The sequence below is a fragment of the Triturus cristatus genome, chromosome 6, assembly GCF_964204655.1.
Source record: "Triturus cristatus chromosome 6, aTriCri1.1, whole genome shotgun sequence".
In the NCBI taxonomy this organism is placed as follows: domain Eukaryota; kingdom Metazoa; phylum Chordata; class Amphibia; order Caudata; family Salamandridae; genus Triturus; species Triturus cristatus.
In genome coordinates this window covers 1,226,017,867-1,226,037,363 of record NC_140589.1, presented here as the reverse complement: position 1 = coordinate 1,226,037,363, position 19,497 = coordinate 1,226,017,867, and the positions used below count along the sequence as shown (strand labels likewise).

General features: G+C 43.2%; 1 protein-coding gene across 2 annotated transcripts in view; it reads right to left on the bottom strand.

Annotated features, from left to right (window-relative positions):
* Window positions 1-19,497, bottom strand: part of TAGAP (T cell activation RhoGTPase activating protein) — a 389,656-nt gene that overhangs the window by 156,819 nt on the left and 213,340 nt on the right. For both annotated transcript variants that reach the window (XM_085612145.1, XM_085612144.1), the window contains exon 3: window positions 12,652-12,822. In XM_085612145.1, the coding sequence (XP_085468271.1) occupies window positions 12,652-12,822 (171 nt within the window). The remainder of the gene's footprint in view (window positions 1-12,651; window positions 12,823-19,497) is intronic.

The following is a 19,497-nucleotide window of genomic DNA, read 5'->3' as shown; positions in this document are numbered from 1 at the left end:
CAAATAAATAATATCACACACACACACGTACACGGTCAAATCATGAGGGAATCTTGCACTTCTTAATGTTTTCACCTATTTATGCGCGTGCTCTGCTGCAGCTGGCACCATTACTGTTTTGTGGGCAAGGGCGAGAGAAACTTACTTGGATGTAGGCCCTGATGGACAGGTGCAGGGCTTTAAGTGGGATGAAAAAGCGGAAGGGGGGGGGGTCTCTAAAAGAGGCTTGGCCAATGTAATTAAGGGCGTGGCTTAAAACACAAGCTAAAAATCTGTGCTTAGCATAGTGTGCCGCTGACTGACATTTTGCTGCTTCTGTCCATTTATCCAGATATATATTCAGTAACAACACACCTACAACAAGTCAGGGCTATTGGCTTAGTCAATGGCTGTTAGTTGAATACGATAAAAAAGCAACATCTATGGCTTCGTTGTACAGAATATTAAAAATGCTTCAGTTTTAAATGATGAGACTGTGAAAGAACTATAACGCGTCTCTTTGAAGTTACCTCAAAGGCAGTGAAGAGTGGTACTGCTGCAGAGTTAAGAATTTATTTTCACCAAGGCGAGGGCAAATATGGAGCGCCTGATAGGGACCTGTTTTAACACCTACTTTTTAGACCGGCCGGTGCTGACCCGGCCACCTGCATAAACTACAGCTCTGTACAGGGGCGTAACCGAAGAATCAGCAGCGCCCCCAAATCTATCAAATGGGCTGCATTCTGCACCGAAGTCAATGAATACTTGTGAAATATAGGAGCCTCAGCCCCCCCTTGACATGCTGTAAATGTAAATGTATACTTGTATAGCGCACTACTCACCCGCAAGGGTCTCAAGGCGCTTGTACGAATACCGCTGTGGAACCCATCCTTGCTTTCCCTGTGAGGCGTCCACTCCTGGGCACCCCCAAGGTGGAGGCCAGGCATCCTTAGCGTTGTGGGGGCCGTTGTGGAGATTAAGCAAGCTATTGCCCAGAGTTGCAGAGTGGGACTCCATGATTGGAATGGCACCGAGGCGAGAAGTATCAGGTCCATGGAATTTTGAGCCAAAGACCCACCGAGGCGGGGAATTGAACCCTGGTCCTGGGCTAGACCTCTGCATCAGGGTCTGCCGCTCTAATCATTGAGCCACACTTCTCCACTCATTGAGCCACACTTCTCCACCATGCTGCAGGGGGGCTCACTCATTTGACGTTATGCCACTGGCCCTGTGTAAGCACAGGTAACCTGAGCTTTGCCTTGCCCAAACCGCTAGCCCGACCAGTGCGTTCTTTGGCATATTCTCTGCTTTTCACTGGAAAATAAGGATATCTCAGTGGGTTTAGCGTGAACTGTGAAAATCTGGAGTGACTTGCGCACGGTGTACTTAGTTGTCAGGAGTGATGGCGCAGCCTTTCATTCTTCATAGGTGGGCGAAATAAGGAGTCACTCACTCCCAACAATAACAGTTGTAAATAAAAACTTATGTATCAGTGCTAGTTTGCTGCTCTCCTTCAGGAACCTTCTCAGCCTCGTTCCTCCTCATCTACTGACCTCCCTAACAAAGCACTGCCTTCGCAGACGCCCTTCAGGACGCCATAGTTAATATCACTATAGATCAAAAGATGTCTCCAGGACACCTCAACATCTGGTTTGACAAACCATCAATGCACCAGAACCCTTGACTTCTCTTCAGGTTTTGGGGCACTCGGCTTTCACAAATTGGACATTGACTCCACCCATTCGCTGGGCCGCGCACTTAATGCTATATTTCTTTCTATAATCTTAATTTCTGTCATCGGACTCTGGCCCATCACAAGGCACAACCATGTATCACAAATCATTGCCATGAAAACCATATCACCTGCAGGTTCTGATACAAGTGTAGCTGCCAAAACCTGGAAGAATTCTGATGTAAACTCCTTAGAAGAATTGCTCTCCAATATCTCACAGACAACTATGGATATGTCAGTAAAATACTTCTCCTAATGGTCAACAGGAGCTTTTGACATGTTGATCCCTTTGAAAACAATGCACATGTGGCCCAAGGCGAGACAGGTGGTTCAACTGAGACATAAGACTGTGAAGAACAGAAACCAGATCCCTCGATAGTCTTCAGTGGAAAAATTTCAACCTCAATGTTAACAAGCATTGGGAAAGCTAATAGGTCTCACCTTTCGGACCTTTTAAGTTTGCCAATGTTTAGCCATGCTGCAGAACAAACCTGACGCTGCACAGCACGGGTAAATAATTATTTTAAAAAAATCTTGATATGTGGCTGACTCTGTCATTTTGTAGGCATGTCCACCACACATGTGCGTGGCTAGAAATGGTGTGTCTGCTCTTTAAAATTTTTTTAGTTACCATTAGGTGTTGGTTGCATTTTCTTTTAAGCAGGTGGGGTGGAGTGAAGTATCTAGGGATGCGGTTGGCGGGTTGAAGCAACACGAGAGCATGCCACACTAACCCACTGGAAGCTTACTTTCTTTTAAACCCAAGCAAGGTCCTCCCAGAGTATCCCCCCTCAAGCTGGGCTAGCTTTAACCTCTGACCCAATTAAAGCTACACACATGGCCTACTCTCCACCAGAACTGTGGCCACCATACAATTTCAAATCAATCTTACTTGAATCCACTGCCACTGTATTGGCTACAAAGATCATAACCTCCTTCCATTCAACTGGTCGATTCCAAAATGACTTGAGGACATCATATATTGACCTAATTTTAAATAACAGGGATTGAACCCAGGGGACCGTATTAATTGCAGAGAAATAGCTAATCATCTCTTTTTGGATAAACATATTAAAAAAGGCTTAACTTATTTGGGTAAATAGATGACACTTGCCCTAGCTTCTACCGACTTGTAACCCACTTGACCGATATATTGTAACTCAATCATTTTCAATTCATAAGGAGCTCATTATATTTAAATTATCAGACAATGATTACCTATCATACTTTACATTCAAATTTTATTAGAAAAATATATATGCATATAAACATGATCTCTCAAATTAGTTACACCTCCTCAGTTATAAAACTATTACATCCAAACAAATCATATCTAACATCAAAAGGCTATTATGATTTGTAGTGTTTATCATTTGTTTAGAACCACATGTCAAGAACATCCTCAGCCGACATGTCGAATACAGCCTCAGCTAACAATTTTTTCGTGGCACGAACAGCCGCTTCTTCAGTGCTTGTCTTTTGGCGTTAATCTTTCAATATTGACATATTAACTTTATAGGCAGCTAAGTTGGAACCTGTCTTATATTTTCCTAAATCGCCAATATATCTCATGGATTACCACAATGCAAGAATGACTTATATCCTCTTGACATCGCAATCTTATACAGTGTCTCACGCAAACTAAACCAATTGTGCGATCATAATCTGTAGTTGCTGCAGTGAAAAATGTCCACATCAGGAGCCAAAGTCTCAATAAAACTATAAGCAGCACAGGGTTATAGCTTCATATCTATATAGTACTTTTCTAAAAAAAACAGTTTAATGTTAAATATGATATGTAAACACTGTCTCATCATTGAAATATAATGAGCTCCTTACGAATTGAAACTGATTAATTCAGAAGGCTGTCTTTTCCCTGATATCAAGCTTCACTGAATAAAACATTTTAGTCTTGGACAAACACGATGTATTCATACTGGTAAGAAGCACAGATTTGCCATGAATCTCGATGAGTGCCAACCTTAAGATCTCCGTCGACAACAGTGGGCTTGCTGTTCTGCTACTTCTTGACTTACTGTCAGTTTTTGGCACAGTTGACCACCCACAACTAGCTCACGGATTCTATGACTTTGGGATTGGGTACAGTTTCCAAATGGATGAATCCTTCATCAAGGACAGGGCATAGATTGTCTCACCAGCACCTCTTAATTCTGCCCCATACATGAGCCCAGTAGGTGCCTTCAGGTCCCACTCTTCAACATGTACCTTGCTTCGCCTACTGAACCTACTACAACTATGCTGATGATTCTCAGATCCGCTTGAAACTAAAACATCCCTCACGAGTCAAAACTTCATTTTGCAGCAGTAGAAAAATCTAGCTGACGATAAGTCAGTAAGCAGGTGGGAGGAGAACTGTCCACCAACAAAGAAGCAGGAGCGACAGCATCAAACAAGAGGCATAGCAACAAAAAAAAGCCTGGCATCAACACCAGGAGGCCCTGCTGCAGCACAAGGAGTCCTGCTGCAGTGCCAGGACACTCAGAAACAGGAGCAAGAGCAATCACAACTTTATTGTGTGAATGCATACTGCCAGCTGCAGTCTGTGGTGTGATTATCAAAAGGAGCTACTCAATAAGATAATTAATTTGGTGCATCAGTCCCTGGCTCTCACTTGTGAAGATATCTCCACATCACTCAAGATCCATCACTCTCAGCCAACCAAAAATCACATTATCCTTTGTTGCAACAGGACACAAATACAAGCAGCCCCAGCACCAGTACATTCGGAAGGTGCGATAGTGGTAGACTTTGAACTATTGGTATGCACCAGTAACCTTGGTTGAGCAGCACATCTCAGAGAAAAAGTTTGTGCAGCCATTGAAGGTCAGCCACGACAGTCCGCATCAGCAGCAGCAGTCCACGTCGACCACCAACGCGAAGTTCCAATGACAACCGGCTATTCGCACCACAACAGCAAACGCTCGCAACGCCCGACCTGCTCCTCACGCCAACAACGACCTTCTTGCGGCGCCCATCAACACAAACCTTCACCTCCAGCTCCTCGCATTGACTTGGACTCAAGAAGGTAAACTCTTCTGTGGGATTTAACTTGGTCTTTGTATCCAACCCGCACTCTATTGAGTTTGGCCTGAACTTGTGACTCTACCCACGTCCAATGTGACCAGATCCTAGTGAGTGGCGCTTTGTTATTTTTGGGCACTATTTTCTCTATTTTTCTGGTGTTGTGGTTTCACTTTAATACTGTTTGAGTGCTGCATAAATACTTTAAACATTGCCAGTAAGTTGTACCTGACTGCTTTTGCGACAAACTACCAGAGGGTTAAGCACAGGTTTATTTAGTTACTTTTGTGGTTCACCCTAACAAGGGTTGAGCTTATTACTTGAGTAACAATAACCCAATTTCTTACAAGCTCCATCTCAAATTCCTCTGTGTTCAAGCCACTGATATTTTATTCTTTATTTTTAATAAAACCATGTATTTCTTACCACAAGAAAAAATGAAAATGATTTTGTTTTCCTATCTGGATAAAAATGATCAATACATTTGGATTGTCTTAAATGCCTAATGGAAAATCCATTCCTGCACCTCCCTATCCACAATGCAGTTCTTCTCAACCTTGTCAGGTGCTCTGGTATCCAGTGAAATCAATACTCTCTAAAAATAACTTTTCTACCAAGATTTCACAAAACTTCTGTTCAGATGGCAGCATCCAGCCCAGGATTTGTGTTGAAGGTTCAGTAGTCACCCAGAATTCTATGATGGACCTGTAGACTAACCCACAGCGACCGCGTAATGGAAACCTTGTGCATTCTATATTTCAAGCCTCTATCCTCCACCAAACTAGTCAGTGCTGCAACACAAGACAAGATAAAAGTACCGCTTTGGTCACTCTCATATGACACGAAAATGCATCCCACGTAGGATCACAACAAATACAACACTTTTTCAACTCAAGCACTGGTGCAAGAAAAACAGATTGGCAGTGGGGAAAATGTGCAGATTTAGGCTGCAGTAAAACTGCATCCAGTTCTTATTCCCCACCCCAACCTGTCTAGTGCGCAATCATGTTGCAAATGCTCCTTGGAGAAAATTGCAACATGCGTTAATGGATTTACCCTGGAGCGATGTTAGAGCAAGCATAGGTTTTATTCTTTTAGAGCTTGTCAGTCAGTCAACAGTCACCTCATCAATTAGCCACATTCATCCATGTAGAAACAGTTGGGCCCTTATTAGGGGTGGCCGGCAAATTCAGAAAGATCCAGAACTGGAGTTACCAGCCCCATCAGAATTACAAGTTTTTGTTTTTCTCATGAAGAGAAATCTCCATGCGAAATAATAATAATAATCCATATTTGGAAAGCGCAAACATATCACCCCTTAAGGTTTCAAGGCGCTGGGGGCCGTCGGGGAGATTAAGTGAGCTATTGCCCAGAGTCACATGATCCTGAGATGCCATCGGGGGTGGAACTGTGAGCCCCGTGCTCCGGGGTCAGCCGCTCTGGCCACTGCGCCACATCTCCAGGTGGAAACCATGATTACCACATGTTATTCCCCTCAATATGTGCACTCTCTGGTATTAGCACTGGTAACTGTAATTCCCTGATGGGAAAATAATAGGATTTTCTTTCAGGGCACTGATAATCGGGGCCTCATTGTGTTGCACAACGCCTGTCTGGTCCACAGTTTTATATAGGACTCTCACTTTAGAAGCAGTGCCTGTGGCCAACCGTGAGCAAATCTCCTTCAGTCTGATGAGAACAGACTGCTTCTAGTGCCAGGATGAATTCCAGTATTACTGCAGGAGGAGCAGCAGCAAATCTCGTGATTGAAGTTCAGGTACAGGCGCACTGGCCCAATACATCACCATCTAAACTCACCAAGCCGTAAGAACTGCAAGCTCAAAATATTTCTCAGCAGCGGCCTAGATTGGTCAGTAAGTTTTGGGGGGAGGGGGTGAGGAGGCCTCCAATTTCCTGGCACTCATGCAGGCATATAATGTTAAAATACTTTACACACAAGCAGGGTGCATGAGTGGGGCTTTAGGGGCAGGGAAAATAGAGAGAAATGTGGATTGGTATGAGTACTACTAGAGAGAAACACAATATTTTGTATAATAATCAAGGTTTTTTAGGACTTTCAAAACAGAGATGAGAGACAGAGTGTGTTTTTTTTGTCCGTGTGTGCATGCTGCACTATTCACAGACAGCCCCCTACTTCTGGTCTGGGAAAACTAAAGTGAGAATTTGGGGAGGTCTGGGTGGTCTCTGGTTTAAAAGTGGAGGAAAGGGGACAAATGGAGCTTTGCCTGAGATATTAGGTTTCTTTACGTTTCTGTGGTTCCTTCACATGTTGACAGCATGTCCAGCAGGGAACAAAGAGGCTGGGCAATGGGTGGGGACAGGTATAAATACCTGTCCCCAGCCCGCTGCACTCCGGAAATGACGCAGCAGAGGCACCGGACATAGGCGGGACTCCTGAGGGAAGGGGGTCCCGGCAGCTGGTCCGCAGGGAAGCGCCTAATGCGGCACTAAGGGGGCCGCCCTCGTACAGGGCCTACTCTGTGCGCCGCAAGCAGCCGCATTTCCATTGAAATTCCTTCATGTCCACTGTTTGTTTGGTGACCCTTACTTTATTTAAGTGTTTTGTACACTACTGGGACGATATCTTGGATTTATGTCAGTTTCTTAGGTGCAAGCTCATTCAAGACATCAGACCGAGGTAAAACTAAAGAACTGTCAAGCTACCAATCACAGTGTGTAATGACCTGGGTGTCATCCTTATTCATGTACCATTCTGCAATGACCTGTGTGTCAAGTCATCCTGTTCCATGCTTCTCATTGAGTCTAGAGTTCTTCATTCTAGAGCTTTCATCTGGTTTGAGTTGCTCTAGAACACTGTGAATTCAGTTACTGCCTGCTGTTCATGAATAAAAGACCTTTCTTAAACCTTTACCAGTGTACTACGGCTGTACTTTATTACACTGGCGACGACTTAGAAACGGACCCACAGCCGTCTACTCTGCTGAACCACAGACGTCCTAACACATCAATCAACTCTATGGTAAACAAGACTTCCGGCTTCCTGCATGACGAACATTTACCTGCCCTGCCGCATCTACAAGGTACTGTGTGCGCACCCCGCAAGCCCGTGTTTTTCAGCCTAAAAAACGCGTTTTAAAAGACTTAATTGCATTAAGCCTACCGTTGTTTCACGCGTATTCCTCGCTCTGGCATATCATCACGCTGACAACCTTGCATACTGATTGCGCAACCCCTTTGATGACGCATTTCTGTTGCGTATCCAAGACAACGGCAGCTGCCCTCTACGGAGCTACACAACTCCTTTCTGTTGCCTAGCTACGAAAAATTCTTCCATTTTATCTAAAGAAATGTGAGTTGCACGTGACAGTGCATGACATTGCTAGGTGACCGGGGACTCTCCTAAGCCTTCATTCTGCCTCACAGCGCGTTGCTGAGCTACCGAGGATGCGCTCAAGTCTTCACACACCTCTTCGCGACTCTCTCTTCCACTGAGTTGTCGCTCTTGCTCTACAGGCGTCCCTGCAATTGATTTCTGTGCTGTGTGGATAGTCTTGTTGACTGCTCACCGTTCGCTTCTTCTTTGCTAACAGGCACAGCTTTCTACTAATAAAGTTTTGAGTGTTTATGAATGAATTTTTCCTGCCTGGTTCGCTGACAGGCACAGCTTACTATTAATACATTTCGAGCCTTCTTCGCTATTTCCTCACTGGCAGGCACAGCTTGCTATTAATAAATTTTAAAAAAGATCATCAGATTGGCACAAGGTTTTACTGCTTCGCTTACTCTCTTCTTCGCGGTGATAGACACATCATAGTTTCCAAGTGCCTTCACTCCTTCTCCTATAGCGATAACCTTTACTCTCTGCAGTGACTGGCACACCATTGTCCTTAACATGCAAAACGTTACACCACCTTTATTTTTCCTTTCCAATCCAGGCGAGCCCTGAATCTGATAACCTTAACGAATTTGAGATCTGTTTAAAAAATCTAGACAAATGTTATCTTCCCAAAGTCAGCCCCATCTTAGAACGTTATCACTTTGGAAAGCGGGTACAAGAGTCTGTTGAAGTCTATGTGACTCATTTGCGTAAACTGACTTCCACTTGCAAATTTGAGGGCGCACTTGAGGAACACAATAAAGGCTTCTCTAGAAAGTGTTACCGTTGTGACATGGTAGGTCACCTGGCCAACGACAAGTCTTGCCCAGCTTTGAACTCCAAATGCCTTAAATGTGGGAAAGTTGACCATGTAGCAAAAGCTTGCAGAGTATTAAAATTCAATAAGAACAAGCGTGTGAAGGAAGTTTGGGTCCAAAACGAGTCAGGCTCTGATCATGATGAATTGCATTGTGGTGAGATCTTAACTCAGGTCAGTCAGCTTAAGCGCAAAAGCCCCATCGACAGTGTTCAAGTAAATGGGCACCCCGTCAAAATGCTTTTTGATTCCGGGGCAAAAATCACATTGGTTTCAAAGATCTTTTACAACACGGCCTTATTGGGCAAAGTTAAAGTCTTCAAACCAGATATCAGGCCGCTTGCTTACGATGGTCAACCTATAAAATTGTTCGGCTACTTTGAGCGTGACATCGAATACAGAGGCAAACTCACTGCTGGGAGGATCTACATCTCCTCTACAGGTGACAGCATTGTAACCTGGATCCACCAGGCCGATCTTGATGTGATGCTGATTCTTGGTGGAGATCCATGTATTGTTCGGAAGGGAGACCTACCATCTTCACTTCCTGATATTGCTGGTACACCCAAATCTGCCAACATTGTCTAAGTAGATTACTTACGCACTGAGTTTGGGCAGGTCTTCAGCAAGAAATTAGGTTGTTTGTCTGACTACACGCATAAGATTACTCTGAGGCCTGGTGCCACCCCTGTCACATGCAAAGTGCGTAGCGTACCATTAGCTCTGAAAGAGTCCATGAAAAAGTTACAGAAAGAAGGGATTATAGTCGAAAGTGAGGCGAGTGATAGGCTAGCCCCAGTGGTGCATGCTCGCAAAGCCTTTTGGTGAGGTGAGACTATATGTGGACTTGCGTGCCCTCAACCATGCAGTTATAGCCGACAAGAACCCTCTCCCCAATACTGCAGAGATGCTGACACATTTAGGTGGGACGGAGGTCTTCTCCACATTAGACCTCAGGGCCGCATACCACCAAATCAAGATTGACCCCGATTCCATGAACCTGACTGCGTTCATAACGTCTTTTGGGACATATACATTTACAAGAGTCCCCTTCTGCTTGAATTTTGCGGCCTCTGTCTTCCAGCGACCTATGGAACATGTACTCCAAGGGTTACCTGGTATTATGATATACCAAGATGACATGCTCGTACATGGCTCTTCTCAGAAACTAGATGATGAAAGGCTTAGGGCTGTCCTAGAACGTTTTAGGTCACGTGGATTGACCTTACGAGACAGCAAATGTAAGTTTAACCTCCCTGAAATTGAATATTTGGGACATAAGTTATCTAAGGAGGGTGTAAAACCAAGGGACCATTTAGTCAAGACCATTGAGAAACTTCCCATGCCTCAATCCAGAGACAATTTGGTTACCTTTCTCGGCATGGCCGTATACTACAACAAATTCGTCCCGCAATTTGCTTCCCCCACCTTCACCCTAAGGTCACTCCTGAAGAAAGGTGTAAGATTTACCTGGTCACCACAAAGCCAAGTAGAATTTGATGATATAAAAGAAGCTTTGAGTGGCGCACCCTCTCTCCAGAGTTTTGATGCTAATGCCCATTCCATTCTCATCACTGATGCTAGCTCCAAGGGTCTCGGCGCTGTTCTTAAGCAGGTGAAGGATGGAAGGGAGATAACTATCATGGTTCTCTCGAGAGCACTGGTGGGACCAGAAATTCAGTACTCTGTCATAGAGAAAGAGATCCTGTGCATCTTTTGAGCGATCAAGAAACTTAAGAAGTTTCTTTGGGGGGAGTTCATTTGTTGTACAATCTGACCATAAACTCTTGAAAGACTTATTCACTAAGAAGAGTCTGGATGCTGTATCCTCAAGAATCGCCAGATGGATAGTCGCCCTCCAGGATTATGGTTTTGTAGTTAACTACTTACCCGGTGCTCAGAACAAGGTCTCAGATTGCCTTTCCTGAGCAATTCTGATCCCGCCCCTGACACCTAAGGAGACTTGTGGGAGGATGACAATTATAAAGTGTGTGAGGTCATGACTGAAGTCTTGAGTGTGGGTGAGTGGAAATTATCCATGGAAAGTGACCCCACGATTCTTGAAGGTCGCAAGTTAGTGACTGGAGGGTGGTGGGGGCATAAAAAGTCTGAGTGAGGAGACACGCAAGTTTTGGAAAGTCCGACACGAGTTGTCAGTTTTCTCTGGCCTGCTTTGGAGGGGTACAAAACTTATTCCTCCCCTCTCCGTCATGCAAAGAATTGTTTCACAAAGCTCATGAGGGACATCACGGCATCTCCAAGATTAAAGAGAGGATTCAATTGCACTTCTGGTGGTCTGGAATCGATCTTCTCGTTGAGCGCATAGTGAGAGATTGTACTGAATGTAATGCATGTGATAAGGTCTACAACACCAGGGTCCAACCCATGGTTGTGTGTGAGACCCCTGATCGTTGTTGGCAAGAGGTGGCTTTAGATCTTCTGGGTCCCTTTATGAGCAGTTCTGGTCAGTCCTATGTCCTGGTATTGATAGACATGTTCTCTAGGTGGCCAGAGATTAGGATCACACGTAACATTGAGACTTAGGACGTCACTAAGTTCCTCAATGAAGTTTTTTCACGAGAAGAACTCCCGGACTGTCTTCTAACCGACTACGGAGTCCAACTGGTCTCAAGAGAAATGGAGGAGTATTTAACAAAAAGGGGTATCAGACACAAGCGTTGCGCTCTCTACCATCCCAAAACCAATGGCATGGTGGAGAGATTTAACCGTATCTTGAAAGAATCCATCCAACTGCCCAAGGCCCAGAATAAGGATTGGAAAAAGGAAGTTGTAGAACGTGTGACGGTCTACCGCCTCACGCCCCTCTCCACCACAAGTAAAGTTCCCTTTGAGCTGTTTCGGGGACGAAGTCCCAAAACCCGCATGTTCTGAACGTGGATGAGGGACAAAAGTGTGAGTGTGGGCTTGGATGTTGATTCTGGAGTGAGTCTCCCTAATCAAGGTTCGGACATGGCGTCCTGGTGAGAAGGTCAAAACTTGAAAATTACCAAGAGAAAGGAGTATTTTGATGCCAGGCATGCTGTCTCTCACACTCGCGTGCGAGTGGGTGACAGAGTCAGGGTTTGTCTTCCCCTGAGATCAAGTGGGGTCTCTAAGTTCTCCACACATTTTGTTGTAAAGAAACTCTTCCAAAATGCAGTGAAATTGAATTATGGTCGCATCTGGAACTTAAATAGGATTGCTCCCATGCGCCCCAAGGTCCAAACTGAGTTGAGTGTTAGAGGGAAAAATCCAGATGGTTTGCCTGCATTGCGAAGGAGTTCTCATGATGAGAAGATTCCAGCAAAATTACGTGATTTTGTTCTGCATTCATATTTTCTTGGCCCTCCTATTTGTTTCTGCATCTACCTTCCCCTGTCCGTCCCATCCTACTGTGTATCGTCTTTCTGTTTTCTTGTGTAAAGAGGGAAGGTGTGTAATGACCTGTGTGTCATCCTTATTCATGTATCATTCTGCAATGACCTGTGTGTCAAGTCATCCTGTTCCAAGCTTCTCATTGAGTCTAGAGTTCTTCATTCTAGAGCCTTCATCTGGTTTGAGTTGCTCTAGAACACTGTGAATTCAGTTACTACCAGCACTGTGTGGATAGGATGTCTTACTAGTAGACACCTGCTGTTCATGAATGAAAGACCTTTCTTCAACCGTTACCAGTGTACTACGGCTGTACTTTATTACACAGTGCTTTGTTGTGTTCAAGCTTACTTGAGCTTGGCGACGATGAGCATGTCACTGAACAGGAAGAGGTGCCTCTCCTTGGTCTTCATGTCCTGTGTCAGCTGCACACACTCATGGAGGATGAGCTCTGAGCTCTCGGTGCTGAGCCCCAGCACGAAAGGGCTCTGGTCGACGGACACTGGACATCCAAAGCCGTCCCTGGAAGACAACAACGCAAGAGAAAAGAGGGTAGGTTAATGGTCTCATAACACAGCAATGGCATTATCAAATAGCATTGGGTTTAAAGAGACTCAAAACATGAGTGAAAAGATAAAACAATGATACAATCTGAGAAAATAATTTCTGCTAACATGTCAATCATTAGATCGTTCATCGTTAAGCCTGTTAAGCTTGCAGAAACATGAAGACCGACGAATGGAAGTATGTTTTAAGGATTCAAATTTGATTTGCTGTTCCAGAAATAAACAACTGGCACATGATGTGCTTCTTAAGCATTAAAAATCTGTAAGTGGGGGCACAGCATACAAGGTTAATGAAGATGTACACATTTTGAAAAGGAAAGTACAAGTTGGAAATGCTTGTGGGATGTCAGGAATCGCATCTGCTCATCATGTACCCCCAGACATTTTGCTTTCGACCCTCTGGATTTTGATGCCTGCTAGACAGAGCCTATAGCTGTTTGAAAATGACTTTGACCGCATTTTTTATGTTATACACAACTACTCTTATGGCCCTCTTATCAGGTCGCTCTTTTTTGCTTTCTCTATCTATGCCGATGACACAGATAATCAGCAAAATGGTGGGTGATCTGGATGAAACAGCATCTCTGTTCCATGACCTGCTTGCTGGTGGTTCTTGGCTTCATGAGTGATCATTGGCTAAAGCTTAACTCTCATAAAATGGTGGGTCTGGTGATAGGTGGCAAAGGAGTTGGCTGGTTTTCCTCTTGATGGCCAAGGCAAATAGGTGTCTGCCTGATAGGCACAGGTAATAATCTGGAGCCTTGATTTGATTCATCATCATCATAAAACTTTATTTTTGATCACAAAGATCTTATAAAGTACATCTCAATACATACATATACATACAACACCACTAAAGAATGATTTAAATGGCAAAGTTACCTCTAGCTAAAGATGAACAATTAGCAAGAGGGTACAGCTTTGCACATTAAAGCAGCAATCTAATAAAGGCGCATATACACATATGTACATAAAAATGCAGAAAGGAGACAATTCAGATAGGTTTTCCTCCTGATGGCCAGGGAGGTGTTTATCTGATAGACTCAGCTAACTATGTGGAGCCCTGGTTTGTTTACGATCTTGGTTCGTTTTCTCAGAGACTGTCCCATCATCCTGTCCTTGTCTGGTATGGATTTTGAGGCAAAGTATTTATGCCTTTATCAAATGGGTAGCCTCTCTTTCAAGCCACTCTTATGAGGACTTGTTTCATATTTGAGGGCCTCTCCCTATTTATTCAACAAGCGTCATCTTATTTAGGATGTTGTGGCAACACAGTGGATCTAACCTTCGGAAAGTTTGTTTCCATCTCTCAACATCTAGTCGGCTATCACAGGCTCCCAGCACAACACTCTATCACATTCAAGGCCTAATGCCTAGTCTATCAGACTGTATCTAGAACTTCTCTCATCTTTCTTCAGAAGATGCTCCAGTCTTGTCTTACCGTTAGCATGATATATCTTTCTAATAAGTATAGTTTTTGTGCAGTGCCATAGAGCTGTACCTTTTCTCTGCTCTTTCTTGCTAAGCGTAACAGTTTATCCCTTGCGCGTTGGCCTCTTACCTGGTTTTTCAAGAAGCAAGTAAAGTTTTCGTTTTTCACTAACACTTCTTTATTATTTATCTGTTGTGCAAGTGTTTGTGTGTCACAGTGTGTACAGTGCATCATATGCTTGATTGAAATAGCTTTCTTCTTCCATCACAGTCCTTGTTAAGTTTGTCTGACCTAACATTTGACAGGTGACTAGACTGTGGCTGAGTTTTACGAATTACTAATGATGACTTTGATCACACTTAATATCAAATGTCTAAAAATTGTCCCAATAAATCCTGCAAAAACATTCTTTTGAACGTTTAGTGTTCTGTGACCACGAGCACATAATATTGTCAAGGCTGCAAATATGTGCCAGGAAAATGGCATCTCAAATCAGTAATAAACAGACATAGGGACAAGAGGCAGCTGCGACACTTGGGTGCTGCGTACTGCAAGCTCCATTACCAGCAGCTACAACATGTACTATTTCATATGGGGTCCCTAATAAACCAATTAATGTGGGTTTATTAGGAAGAACATGGTCGTCAAAACCAAAAAACAGTACATTGTCTCCCTTTCATGATGGGTTAAAAGTCACCTAGGAAAGATAGATCTTTTATTGTTTTTCTTACAAAAAAGCACTTGTGCATTGGGAAAGAAGCTAGCATAATAAAAATGAAAAACATGTACATGTTTTACAATTATTGTATAAAATGCAGAAGGGCAACCTTCAGCAATATTCAATTGCCAAACAATAAATGAAAGTAACTGGGTTATTATCTAACTTATGGTAACCTGCTGTACATTGTTGAAAGCAAGTTCCAAGAGAGCAAAGGAGCACTGGGCCCACAGTACCTAAACATCCACCACAAAGGCTTCCAAGTATCAGTAGCTTTCCCAAAGAAATACAAACATGCGTGCTCAAGTGCTTTCATGTTAGAGGAAAACATCAATAAAAATGTTAAGAACTTTGTAAACAGACAGAAGAAAAAAAACCATTTGGACACTTTATATATTTTACTGTCTATTCAGGCGACCAGACGCAGCAAATGGTCCAGGCATTGTTTGTTGGTTTGCTATAATGATAATATCATGCTCTCTTCATGGGCCCAACAACCTCTTAGAGTTGTAAAAACAAACAAGCATTTCCAATGCAATAGGTCTAGCATTTGTCAGAGCTAGAGCTATTGGCGTTGTAAATGACAATATCTTTTATCTATGTGCTTTGTTTTGGAGTGTAGTGGATGTATGAAGAGAGACACAGCTGCAGCACTGCCTATAAGAGCTAGAATGAGGAATTACAGATGAGACCAGAGAAGCAGCTAGCAGCAGTGCCTAGACGACCAAGAATGAGGAATTACCACTGGAAACAGAGAGACAGCTGGCAGCATTGTCTAGAGGACTTAGAATGAGGAATTACCACTGTGACCAGAGACACAACTGCAGCACTGTCTAGAGAACCTAGAATGGAGAATTACCAACGGGACCGAAGAAAGAGCTGCATTACTGTCTAGAGGACTTAGAATGAGAAATTACCACTGGAACCAGAGTAGCAGCTGTAGCTCTTGAGCCTTGTACTCGGGACTAGTTAAGTGGTCTTTACTGTTTAAAGGCCTGGGTGCTAGTCTATTGTTTCCTTAAGGCTGTGCCCTTTTATGCAATGCAAGGGTTACATTGAATTTGTTTGTTTCTTTTAGCGGGAGCGATATTTTGTCGCCTGCATTGCCTGGTTTCATCATGGCGGCTCATGTGAGAATTTAGGGAAGTCCAGGTTATTTAGTTGCCTGGTATCCAACTAAAGAAGGAAGCTACAGTCAGCTCGACTGTCCGACAACATGAAAGAAGTAGATGAAGTTGGCGAACACCACTAAGGGGGATCAGGAGGGATTGCTGGTCCTTCTTCTGCGGCACTGGCAGTTTTGCAGAAAATCGTTGACGCTGCGGAGCAAGCTGCATTTAGAGCTCGACAGGAGCCCCCTACAACTAAGGCCCCGAGAATTCAAACAAATGAGGAGCCAGTGAGTGACCCTGATGAAGGGGTCACTTTATCCAGAGCTTACAGCTGGCTGACTCCTCCATTTTTTGAGAGGGAATTTGAACTTTCTTCCTCCTCTTTCTGGTGGGGAGGACAATGACTTTTTCAGTGAATACCAGCACATTGAGCTTGAGTCTCTTCTGTTGCACAGGGCTATTCGCCGTGAGCTTACACACACATGGAAAGAGATGGATGGATTATCTTTCCCTAGATTCTTTACTAGGCATTACCTATTGGAAAACGTCACTAAAGACTTTCTGGCAGATGTGAAGGCTGATATTTTGATGGCAGGATTATATTCGCAGCACACTGTAGTTTATGAAGATGCCCTTCCTGCTGATGCAGTTGATAAAAGGGTTGAGGGTGCTGTCAAGTGGGTCCACGTTACTATGAATTGCTTGATTAGGACATACAGGAGAGACTGGGTGATAGATGCTCTTTCAATCCCTCTGCCCCAAGGGCTCCTTTATTGTTTTCCACAATTCCAGTTGACTCCCGGCATCCTGAGGAAGATCTGGGAGGATAGTGCTGAGGTCTCTCTCGTAGCTCTGGGGTGGTCCAGGCAGTCTCATTCTTTAAATGATGGTCCGTCCACACCAACAGCTTCCCATTTAGCCATCTCCTCTGAGACGTCTTCTTCTATCCTCAGATGCTCTCAGGAGTCTGAACCAGGGGTATGGCTCTTGAGAAGTTAAATAGGATTGCCCAGGGATGCTCTTCTGGATGGCTGAAAGTATTCAGCTGTCTAGATAAAGCTCTACCCTTACATCTTACAGTCGCCATTGGTGCAATTTTGAATCCTGGTGTAGAAACGAAGAATAGTCCTTGGTTTCCTGTGGTCCTATCAGACTTCTGATTTTCTGAAGGTCGGTTTACTGCTTGGCCCACCAGTCTCAACTATTAAAGCTCAATGGGTAGCGATCCAAGCTTTTAAAGGAGCTGATGTCTCTTCTACTTCCTCTTTAGCGTTTTGTTAGCTGACGAGTTTCTGTCTTCATAGGTGTTTTTTGCTGCCTTATTTCTTCCTGGGATCTTCCAGTGGTTCTTCAGACCTTACAGGCTCCTCCTTTCGAACCTCTAGAATCTTTGGATGTTAAGTTTCTCTCTGCAAAAGTGGTGTTCTTGATGCCCATTTGTTCGGATAGGAGTATTGGAGAAATTCCTTATTTTCCTCTCCATTTTTGCGCTTCTTCCTGGACAAAGTAGTTCTTAAACCAGGTCTACTTTTTCTTCTCAAAGTTTTCTCCAGATTCTATTGTACGAGGACAAATTATTATTAGGTTTCCAACCGAATCCTTCTTCCAAGGAAGAAGCAAATTTACATACTGTAGATTTGCATAGGGCTATGTCTGTTTGTCTAGATAGGACAGCTTCTTTCAGCAAAGCTAATTCTCTGTTCATTACTTTTTTTGTCTCTCAGGTAGAGGTCTACACCGTTCCACGTCCATCCTTTCCTTACGGATAAAAAATGTAAGTGACAAATCTTACGAGGTCTCAGGTTTGAATTTTCCTAATCGTGTTCACTGAAGGTCTACCAGAGGAATGACTACTTCCTGGGAAGCTTTTAAGGGGGCTTTTTTTAAGGATGTTTGCTAAATTGCTACTTAGTCGTACTCTCACACTTTTATGTAAAATGATTGACTGAAATTGTGTGGTGTTGTTTTTAGCATACTTCAGGGTTGCCTCTCATGAGTTGCCTTCAATGCATGGACTATAAATTTATAAATTAGAGAACCATAATAACACTGCATCAAAATATTTGGTTTCGTGCTCCTTCTTTTTGTTGTCAAGGAATCAAATAATCATTTCTTGCTTCAATATTTTATTATCTTAAGGTGTAAGGACTCTGCGAGGAAGACAGACAAGGAGGTAATGGCAGCCATTTGAGGAGACGTTTTTTTGTCATGCTAGGTAAACAATATCTGTGAGACTGAAAGATCACTCAAGGTGTAAGGACTGTGACGAGGAAGGACTCCAAGGTTTCCTATGCAATGTCTTATGACTGTTCAGAACTCAGTAATCTGAAGCTTTACCATGAAGCGATAAAATGGAAATCCCCTATATTGTTTTTGTGATGGTACAAGGAGGAAGTCCAAAATCTATTTTTATTCATTTGAGGTATTCAAGGCCTAATCGTATAAACTGACTCTAAAAATCTGTAAAGACTCTTGAAACTGAAAGACCTTTTTCTTGGGGTCTGCTAATTAACTTAAGGTAGCAAAGCTCTCTAGGTGAAAGAGAGCCTAATGGATTTTCAATTAACTGTAAATTTATGATAGAGTTTGGATGTTTTTTTAATTATACGCTGTATGGATTTTGATGTAATGCTTAATGCCGTATTGTAATTAACTCTATTTATCCAAAGACTTTAACGAGACATCGGAAAAAAATCTTTTAAAATGAAATTAACGATCCACTTCGAATTTGACTGCAAGCTGGTCTCACTCCGGGTTCTGTTCTCTACAGCCAGAAGATATCTGGAAACCTTGGTCACTGTACAATGACTAGGCACACTGGAATTATGCAATTCTGAGACTGCTACTTTTTTCGCATAGTTATGGATTTGTCACATTTGCCACATAATCCATCACTTGATGCATAATCTGCAGATTTTAACAAAAACATTTCCATCTCAAACGGATGAAAAGTTATTAAAAACAGTGCAACGTTGGTTCACACGCAGTGGAAGGCCCTTTGCAAAGCTTAACTGGTCATCTTTTAGTTGCAGGTTTCTGTATTTGGTTGCTAAATTTATATTAATGAGGTGAAATCTTTGCCCAGACAGGAGTACCATGTGTAAAAATGATAAACTAATGAATTTATAGTATCCAAAAATGTTATGCCACATAATTTGCCTTTTCTTGCTGCATAATTTAGTCAACCCTTCCGCATAATTTGATGCTCCCCTGCCACATACTTCCAGTGGCCTCCGGCAATGACTAACAACGTGCCTGTTCGAGGTCGGCATAAGACCAGTTTCATTTTGTTCATGTTAGTTTGAACATTTCTCAAATTGGCAATCGCTCGTTCTGCTTTGTTTTGTCATAAAGGCAATGTCCGTAATT